The sequence below is a fragment of the Oculina patagonica genome, chromosome 2 (genome assembly GCF_052425735.1).
Source record: "Oculina patagonica isolate OP01 chromosome 2, crgOcupat, whole genome shotgun sequence".
NCBI lineage: Eukaryota > Metazoa > Cnidaria > Anthozoa > Scleractinia > Oculinidae > Oculina > Oculina patagonica.
This window is the reverse complement of record NC_135759.1, coordinates 7957184-7967518: the sequence shown is the minus strand read 5'-3', so window position 1 is coordinate 7967518 and position 10335 is coordinate 7957184. Positions and strand designations below refer to the sequence as shown.

The 10335-nt window shown below is 37.7% G+C and overlaps 1 protein-coding gene across 1 annotated transcript; it reads left to right on the top strand.

The window, feature by feature from the left end:
- Positions 1 to 555: 555 nt before the first annotated feature.
- On the top strand, positions 556 to 3909 carry LOC144641755 (serine/threonine-protein kinase pim-3-like). Its single transcript, XM_078500781.1, has 9 exons — positions 556 to 817; positions 1125 to 1159; positions 1232 to 1322; positions 1562 to 1697; positions 1790 to 1881; positions 2081 to 2128; positions 2296 to 2668; positions 2765 to 2944; positions 3123 to 3909. The coding sequence occupies exons 1-9, from the start codon at positions 662 to 664 to the stop codon at positions 3221 to 3223; spliced, it is 1212 nt and encodes a 403-aa protein (XP_078356907.1). The 5' UTR covers positions 556 to 661; the 3' UTR covers positions 3224 to 3909.
- The last annotated feature ends 6426 nt before the right edge of the window (positions 3910 to 10335 follow it).

Here is a 10335-nt window from a genome sequence, read left to right as displayed (position 1 = left end):
AGTACCACTATAATTTAAATCTGATTGCGTTCTTTTCTACCCTTTTAAAAAGCTAAAGATGTAAGTAATTATCCGTGATAACACCAACAACTATTTCTTATCAGAGCCTGAGAAAATCAATTTCAAAGTTCACAAGCTTTTGGTAAAGTCTCACGTGTAGCTATTTTGTAAAATTGTCATTTAAGCAATTCAGTGGAATTTGTATTCGATGTTTGGTGTTGTTACTGAATGATTTCTTTTCATAAGATATTTGAAACAGTAACCCAGAAGTTTGCAATAAGATGTAAACAGTTTTGGTACATAATTTTGTCCAACAAATAAATATAAAATCTTTTTTATTTTTTATTTTTTTTTTTTACTTTTATTAAGCTGAGCATGTCTGCGGACTCACATTGACTGAACAATTTCAGTTTGAAACCCTTCTAACTGGTGAAAAAAAAAAACGAAACGTTTGTTAGCGCGCGCATGCAACGAGTTTTAAGCGCGAGCAATGCATCACCCAAACGCGTCACAAACGGCAAAATGTTCTATTTTGCAAGTTTGCCATAGAAACGATCAGTTGTGAACAGGTTAGTTCGTCGTAAACACTGCGAGAATTAACTTACGCTGTTTGCTCTCGGTATCAAGATAGTTACTTGTTGATTCAATCAAGAGATCGACCATGACTGAGATTAAGGAATACTTATCAAATAGTGCGGGATCACGTGATGAAAAACGTGTGGTTAATAATCCGAATTTGTCGGAAAACGCGCGCTTAAAAAGAAAGCGCAAAATGGAAACAGAAACAACTTCCCCGAGGAAAAGAAGACGTACGGAGGTGAGTAAAAATTCCTTTGACCGAAAAAGTGTATTGTCTATGTGCTTGCGAAAATACCTACGAAGTATTTAATATCCTTAGGCTCGAAATCAGCTTGATTTTCTTTTTGCGGACTAGTGCGGTAAAACGGTTTTGATTCATTCGTAGTTGTTAGTTCTCTTCTGCAAAAGAACAAAAGATTACGGCGGCTAAAATACTGTGTTTTTAATTTATTTATCTTATCTTTCAAAAATAGATTTACTTTCTGTTAATTTATGCCCCAACTTACAATGTGTCTCGTTTAACAGATTTTTCTTTTTTTCCATAGGGCTGCTTCAGCGATAGTACTTCTAAATTCAAAAGGTAATACATTTGTGCCACTTTTACCTAAATAGAAGCTTTTAAATGAAATTCTATTTTCCGTTTTTTCCACAGAAACAAATGGAGATGTATCTGGAGCGAGTCTGACAAAGATTATCTAAAGAAAATCAGCAGTTACGACAGCTTCCTGTCTCTCGATTACGAGGTACAATGACTTCTGATACAGTTTAAACATAAAATCATTACTTTTATCCACCGTTGTGTTAAAATACTGCAATTATAGAGAGTTGAAACTATTTCCAGTACAGCGGGAAGGACCAAATCGGCAATTGGTCACAAGTTATTAGGTGGTTCAAATACCGACAAACTTTATACCGATAACTATTTCATTTGAGCTGTTCTAAAAAAAAATTACGTTTTTTGTGTCATTTCTCTATTTTTCAGAAACCTGACTGGGTAAACGCCGAGATGAAATTTACACTGTCAGCCGACAGCCTGTCATCTTGGGATTCAAGTTATGAAGAGGATCAAGTAAAACCCTCTGAATTGCCAGATTACATAAAGAGACTAGCTTCTAAAAGTAGGTTTAATTCTCTATTGATTATCCATCCATGTAATTCATTATTTTCGTAACAATTTAATAAATCAAATATCCTTTTTATTGAATTTCAGCTCAGCTTGCTGATTATGATATTGGAAAAGTTCTCGGAGCCGGTGCTTTCGGTCAAGTCGTCGCTGCTACACGCAAAACAGACAATCTGCCGGTAAGTTGAAGTTGATATTATTTCGTTCTTTTATTCTTTCTTGTACTTTTAGAAATGGTGTTTGCCTCGGCTCATACCAACAAAATACTATGTGCCTTCCAAGATCGGGGTCTCGTCTATCAGTTTCAGTTTCCACAAATAGCTCTTTTAATTTAAATACAGAGAGGGGTCAAACTAACTTTATTATATCTCTTCCCAGGTGGCGCTTAAATTTGTACACAAAAGTTCTGTCAAAGAATTCAAAAAGGTTGGTAAAAGTAAGACTATTTTATTATTGGAAAATAACACAACAGGTAGTTTGCTGCTGGTTTCAAAGATCTTCCCACATAAATTGTAGAAATATCAGTAACGCAAAGGTAAAAAAAAACTGATACTGTATACATAATTCACCCTCCCTACCCCTCCCTTTTACAGATAAACGAAGGAGAAATTCCAGCCGAGGCTTATCTTCAGCGCCAAGCACGCCACCGTCACGTGATTGACGTATATGACGTCATTGACACGGAGGAACACTATGTTTATGTCATGGAAAGACCGGAAGTCTGTAAAGACTTGTTTGATATCATACAGGACCGAGACAGCCTGGACCGGCAGCTGACAGAAAGAGAAGCGCGGAGGTACTTTGCCCAGATCTTGCAGGCCAACATCAACTGCGAGGAGACTGGTGTTCTACACCGGGACATCAAACCAGAGAACATCCTGGTGGACATGCGCACTGATGAGGCCAAGTTGATTGACTTTGGGCTGGCATCTGAGGTTCAACAAGAACCTTTCACAAAATTCAGAGGTGAGAATAATGCTGGAATGTCCTGAATGGAGCCTCTTCAAGTAAAATACGACCTCGCAGCATTTGTAATGGTGTGATTTCTTTGCATTCATTCAGGCACACCTCAATACATGCCTCCCGAATTCAGTAAATTCAAAAAATATGACGGCTGTCAGGGTACTGTGTGGCAAATGGGAATCCTTCTTGTGGATATGCTGTCACCTGTAGTGCGGGCATTTGAACATCCGCGTCACGCTCTGCGCATGGCGCCTAGAGTACCACAGCACCTTTCACCAGGTATTTAATTTGATTGACTGACTGACTGACTGACTGACTGACTGACTGACTGACTGACTGACTGACTGACTGACTGACTGACTGACTGCGGACTAGATATAAGTACGACTTGTTATTTTATTTCAGTCAACTTGCTGATATTTTTATCAATTGATTTATCTTGTTTCCTTTTCAACAGAGGTGAAAAACCTTATCTACTCACTGCTAAACACGAATCCAAGCAATCGTCCAACACTGCAACAAGCCCTGCGACACCCATGGTTCGCCATGACAGATTAAAATATCATCTTTTACTGCTTCAGAAAGACCTCTGTTATCTAGTCAATGAACAGTTATTAACTGAATATAATTGTAATATAATTAATATTATATAAGAAACGTGACTAGCTAGTTTCTGATGTAATCAATTTAATTCGTCATGCCCAATACTTTATGTAAGAGTCGAGTTGCTAGCTACCGACCAAACCAACTTGTATTGTAAGCTTATTACAAACTATTATACATTAGCCGATTTGCAAGTTATGAAAGATATCTATTTTTGATCTAATGAACCGTGCATTAGATCAATAATAGATATCTTTCATGAATTCGCCAAATTTGTTCGGTTATTACAGGCCAACTAGAACTCTACACCAAAATTAATATTTTTTTATTAACTAGTCAAGTTTATTTGCTTAGATATCAGCAAACATAGAATAATAAGATATTTGCATTTTATTCCGCCATTGAATCCTTTAGTTTGTAGCTAACAACGCTGCATTTGTTTTCAAAACATTGAGTGCTTTTGAGACCCAGAATCGAAGGCTTTATCTGAAAAAAAAAAAATTCACTCTCTTCTGTATATAAATAAGAAAAACTTTTCTGTACCCAAATTTCCAAGTTATAACTTCCAGTGTGTGTATAGCAACTATAACATATATTATACTTTGAACAACAGTAGTTTAATTTCTAAATAAAAACGTATTTATTTTTGAAAGTTTATTTTTTACTGTCAATTTGATTTCCATGCCCTAAAATATGTTTTTTTGGTGAAATTCTATACGCCGAAGCCAAGAACGTGTCAAAACTGAACGGGAAGAATACGTTCGACGTACTTAAAGCAGCTTAATAAAAATGTGAAATCGTGGATGTTGTTTTTCAAACAACCACGCACAGCACGATTTTCAATTTTTTAAGCTATTTTAAGTACGTCAAACGTGTCTAAAAGACATGATATCTTATATTCTTCTCGTTATGGTTATTATATGTTTGGGTCTTACGTACGCTTTTATTGGTAAATAAACCACGCGAATGATCGGCGTTTGGTAGACACTCGGCTTGTGCAATTGGGAATCCGCTAAAGCATGGTCGCGTTAGTTTTGCCCTTGAAAGGGAAAATATTTTTTTTATTTTTGGCTTAAAATATACATAATTGTAGATTTGGACTAAAAGTGTTTAGAGTGTCTACTAAAACAATTAGATTTCCAGCCCGTGTTTTCTGTGGGTGATAGTCAGCAGGGCTACACCTCGACGAGTATTCGCTTAAAGAAATCTTGGGCTCGTAGTAGTCCAGTGGTAAATTATATTAGATTTAGCCACGCCTAAACGCGGAGCCCTACAGCTAGCCTTTTTGAGTTATCTTTTCAAAATAGCTCTTTAGTCGGCGCGATGTTCCGTGACTCAGTCAGTGGATCAGTGGGTCAGTGAAGTATGTTTGTTTGTCACACCAATCAGATTTCAGGTACTATCAGAACCAATCAAATTGCAGTTTATAAAGGCGAAGTAATCTGACGAAGTTATGTGTCGCAGCGTGTCGCAGTTCGTTTTCGTTGAAAGATTAATTAGTGAGTTGTGAATTATCATGGATTTGAAACGTATTCGTAGTTTGCGAATCAAATTGTGAGCTTCGATTCAAAGTTCCCAACTTCGGCCCGAATTTATTAAACCCTTCTGTATTTATGTTATCAAAAAGGGCTTTGCTACGCTAAACTGTTGGAAACAAATGTCATAAAAATGAAAAACTTTTTATGTTCAGCGAGCCGTAAACATGTTGTCTCGGACATATTAGTCTTCCCTGTCGCGTCGCGTCGGCTTCGATTAAAATCAATTTTACATATGGGTAAACCATCCAGTTTCATCCGGTTTACAAACGCAGAAGACTTGAAATTGAAGACAGTAAAGATTATACCTCACAGAAATCGTTAAATATGTGTTTTTATACAAAAAAGTTAAAATTTGACCAAATTTCTACATGCATGATATTTATTTATCGGCAAATCACTTGCGTGATCGCTGATGCGAAACGTTGTCTTGCACTTCAAGCTACTTTCCTTGACAAGTTCTAAAATCTTCGAGTTCAGAAATCGCCACGACTTTCGAGCAACATGTCTTGTTTGTCCTCAACTACCAAACTTGGAAAGTTCAGTCGGGCCGAAGTCGGGAAATTTGTATTTCCCAACAAACTTCAGCGGGCGGCCAAAGTAAAATGAAATCAACTGTAAAACATTTCGTTCAAACATTTAACATTTCGTTCAAACATTGAACCGGTACAAGTAACTTTACTGTTAAAAGCAACTACGATCGATAGCAAAAACAGAATAAGAGCGTGCCATTTCGTGACAACTTGATAACTCAATTAGTTCTTGTTTGTTGAATAGAATTTACGTTGTGAATGAACGAAAATCTTTGTTGAACAGTTTTGACAGGAAACAAATACTCCAGGTGTACTGCGCTTTAAAGAACTTTTCCGAAGAGAGTGGTTTTTTTATTTAATTCGTTTATTACTTCGTTTATTATAGTACTTTTCGTTCAATGTCTATATGGAGACGTGGCTTTTTCGAGAAAAACAAGGGTATCGTGTTACGTTCGTTTTAAAAAAAACAAAGGTATCATGTTACAACAGTGAGAAAAACAACGGTATCATGTAACAGTGTTTGGCAAAAAGCCAAAAGTATTCCGTAACAAACAAAAGTAACCCGTTACGGTTGCTACAAAGCTAGCAACAAAATAACCGCTTTAAACAGAATAAGAATGTGCCATTTTGTGACATTTTGACAATTGAATTAGTTTTGTTTTTTAATTAAATGATGAAAATTTCCGTATTAAATAAAACAGTTCTGATGTATCAAAATGCATGTACAAATTATTTTGTTTGCAAGCAAACTTTGTGCAAAAAAGTGACTCCGTGAGGCGCCAAAAAAAATAGCTCAACCCATGGCATAAACCATCCCAACAGGACAATAACCCAGTTTCACCCCAAGCCACCTCATAAATTGAAAAAATAACTCCTGCACGCTTAGCGTGCCTATGTTTTTTACTGTGTAAGGCCTTTATTTAATTCTAAATGTACGCGATGATAGCATTTAAAGTTTGTTTATGAGAGAGGGATGCCGATAAATGGGTAGTAAGTAGGGAGTCAGAAAAGTAAGAGTTTTGCTCCATTTTTGGTCGCTCGTACCCAAAGCGGCGCAAAGCTCTCACTATTTCTGACCTTCTACTTACTATTTGGTCCGCCTTGTCTTTCAAACGCTCCCCTGTGCTATCACAAGACATTTTGAACATTTGATAGCTCAACGTATACAGAGCTTATTGAACTGTTTCTACGAATGTTCTAGGAGGTTCGCTAAAGGAATGTAAAAAAAAGCACCAATTAATGCCAACACTAAAACTAAATTTAATAGTTCCCCGCGGAGGGGTACCAAAACTGCCCAAAACTGTCGTGATTTATATGTGGGTTAATTTTAAACATACGTGTCAGCTTTCTGGCAGCTATCCGAATGTGGTGATGAAAACTCCGAAATTCAAAATTCTCTTCTTTAATTTAAAGACGAAGAATGCTATCGAGCTGAAAACTTTCAACAAGATACATGTAATGTATACTAAGGACGTCTAATAGCCAATAAAAGTTCAAACTTAGGGCCTTGCGATTGTGCATTTTAGAACTTTGAGGCTCTGAACTTTGAGGGTCAAAACAGGCTCGTGATTCGTGAGTGGGTCTCACGAATTCTCACCTCTATTTATGGCCGTTAAAACTTGAAGCTCTCGAATAGAGCGTCAGTCACGTGACGTCGTCAAAATTCTAACTCAAACCTATCGTGCCTACAAAGCTGATTTTTTCGGCTATTTTGCTTGTTTACAAGTAAAATAGATGATATGAGGACAAGCTTGTCACTCTCTTACCACATAGTTGTAAACTCTCAAGGGACTGTTTTAATTTCACAAGGGAATATTTTAACTTCTCAAGGGATTGCTTTCCGCTGTGGGTGATCAAAGCGTCACTCAATAGTAGTGCGTCAGAACTTGCGATCTGGTAGAAAAAACGTGACTTGTCAAATTTACAAACGTTATATAACAATTTTAAAACGTGACTATCCCAAATCATGCATGACATAACCAATTGAGAATGTGAGTGGTTCAGCGCACGAAGGCAACGATTAAGAACGCAAATTTGTACTGGTACAAGTCTTTCACACTCCACAGAGGCGCTAATATTTAACCAAAGGCATTTGATTTCGTGACAATTGATTGTGCAACTCACGCTAAACACGAGTAAATAATCACTTATTAGGCGTTTTTTTTAGAAGATCTCTGCCATTCATCGATTGCATCGCTTAGTTTTAACATGCTTAAAACCTTTTGCGAATCTTTATTGTCAGAGGATATTGGCCAATGCCGATTTTCTATTGTTTCAAGTCGTCCACAATGCATGTCGTTTGTCTGTAATTGAAAGAAGTATTTTTTTAGCTCGTCACGCAATCTTCTCCGATAAACGAAATGTACAAGATGATGGCGCCTCGCGGCACGTATTTACAAACTTCCAGTATCTTGTTTTCCTTTCTGAACACCGAGAATTCCATCTTAAAGTTTAAAATGAAATGAAGAAACACCGATCAATTTTTAAGTGGATCTAAAATGGAAAATCATGGAGTACAGTGTGCTAATACCGTTCCGGTGAGAAATTCATCTTTCATTACGCGGCCAAGAAGATCAATACTAGATCATAATACAATTCACGGATTTGATCACGACTTAATGCAGCTTCTCAAGACTTCAGAAAGGAAGTAATGTACTATATTGCTTCGAACTTGGATGGGTTTTTTTTTAAATTAATCTAAAACAAAACTTCTTTGAAGTTTCTTTCATTTGTCCAGTTAACGTTTGGAATTTTAGGCTTTAAGTGAATTGATTTGAAAAGCACATGGTGACATCCGATACGCCGCATCTGTATAATATAATACGGCCGACTTACCGTCTTGTTTATTTAAGTCGCTTTGTCCAGTTAACGACCCTTTACATGTAAAGATTTACTACAGTACTTCCGAAAATACAAACAAGTATTTTTATTATTAGTTAAAGTGATGGAATTTAATTAAAAAAAACAATGAAGGAATTCAATAGTTCATTTTGCAAGCGGTTTTTCGCTATCTCACGGCACCATGATTCGCAAATAATTTTTATATTATCCCCAATTACCGCTTTACTGCACCAAGATAATACCACTGGTGGTTAAATTAATGTCAGTGACAGTTGTACAGAATGAAAACCTACCCTTCACCAGAGTGTTTTGAGCTAGTGCTTTGAGTTAGTGTTATATTTTGAACAAAGAGTTAATTTTGGTTTGTATTATCATTTCCCCTACTCTTACTTCATGCAAAATAGTCGATATCTCGAAGAGATCTTTGATTAATATATTCTGACATCATTGTCACTTATAACTGGAAACATTTTTGCACGAGAAGAGTGCTTTGTTTTAAAGCGTTTTTTGTTTTGAAGCGTTTTGAAGCTTGAAAGGGGCCTAACTTGCTGTGATCTCAGATGTTACAGAAAACCATATTTCCGCCCTTTTAAATTGCTTTTTAGATATGCTTATAAGTTAAAAGTGAAAACCAAAGCAGTCCAAGGTGCAACAAATCCTTGGCACGCGCATGAGTCTCGCGCCACGTTCTTTTCTGAAACTTTACACGTTATTTTGCAGCGCGCGTTCTTAACGTGTTGCCTTAGAAATCGCTTGTAACAGCTTCAACATTTTAACTGATGAGGGCTTAAGCACTAGCCGAAACGTCTTGTGAAAGTAACATCAAAAAACAGCCATCCACAAACAAACTCGTTGTGTGGGTCGAAACCTTTTCATTGTTTTATTTTCAATTTTATTTTTGGAGTGTTGGTTCCAACGGATTCTTCTCCACATATATCTTAAAACAAACCGTTGGAACCACCTTTCCTCAGGGGATGGGCACTGCTACACGTAGTCTAGGCGTCCACCTTTCCATCCGCATCAGTCCCACGACGCCAAGCGAACCGTGCAAGACGAAGGAGGAGGACGCCTGGGGACAAGGCAGCACTTTACGCACCTTTGATTACTGCTGCTAAAACTAACAATTGCAGATCGCTGCATCAGCTGAACAGACCGTGACAAGTTATGTTACAGCATGGAAACAAATGAACCTCGCATGTGTTCTACAAGGTTCGATGAAGAAATGTAGAAATGTAGAAATTGACGCTAAATTTAGTTCCCCGCAGTGGGGAACCAAGATAACAGCCGGGACTCAATGCAAGCATTTGGAATTTACTTCTGCTATTTATACAACCAATCCGCTAACCCCGGCCCCATGACCAGTAAACATTCAAATAAACACTTCTGGCAATGACTCATTGCTAGAACTCACGCACTGGATCAGTTATTTTTCTAAACATACATGACAGCATTCTGGCAGTTTCTGGTGGCCATTTTGATGTCTGGAGCGTTAAAACTTTAGGCCTTTAAACAGGGCTTTGAAAAAAGACTAATCAAAGAATGAAACAGTGTGGTTTCACCATATGATAATTTCTTGTCTTACCCAAATGGCCAATTGGTTGCCGAATTATTCAAGTCTTTCTGAAGTTTGAACAAAATTTCCAGGCTCTTCTAGACGAAAACCTTCATTGGCATGTGCGTTGTTTAAATGGCCTCAGGAGTAACCCGTATAAATCATTGTGAATTACCAATTTTTTGACGTGCTAGTGAAAAAAGGCAACGGTGGGGGGGGGACTCCCCCAAAATACCTTTATGTACCGCCCAACGGGGTGGTGACTTTGGGCTCCCGATGCAAAATGGGGTATCCATTTTGGAGCTTCTTCCTAGAACGGAGTTTAATATTCCGAACGCACAAAAGTTCTAAACTATCAGCAGCCAAAACGGGGTGTTAAAAAAGTGACCTGTTTCTAGAACAGGATATCATTTTAAATGCAAACTCTTTCTAAAACGGGGGGCTACTTTGGAGACCTGGGCAGCACGTACCCCCGCCCCCCCCCCCCAAAAAAAAACATACCTGAGTAACCCCCCCCCCTCCCCTCTCTCTCTCTCCACTCCGGGAGGAGGCTGCCTTTATACTCTGGAAGGAGCGACATTTGTACTTTGAACTTCGATCATGTTT

Coding starts and splice junctions, on each gene's coding strand:
- LOC144641755 (XM_078500781.1), top strand. CDS start 662: ATGACTGAGATTAAGGAATACTTATCAAATAGTGCGGGATCACGTGAT. Junction 1,160..1,231: donor AGTACTTCTAAATTCAAAAG/GTAATACATTTG, acceptor TTTTTTCCACAG/AAACAAATGGAGATGTATCT. Junction 2,945..3,122: donor ACCACAGCACCTTTCACCAG/GTATTTAATTTG, acceptor CCTTTTCAACAG/AGGTGAAAAACCTTATCTAC.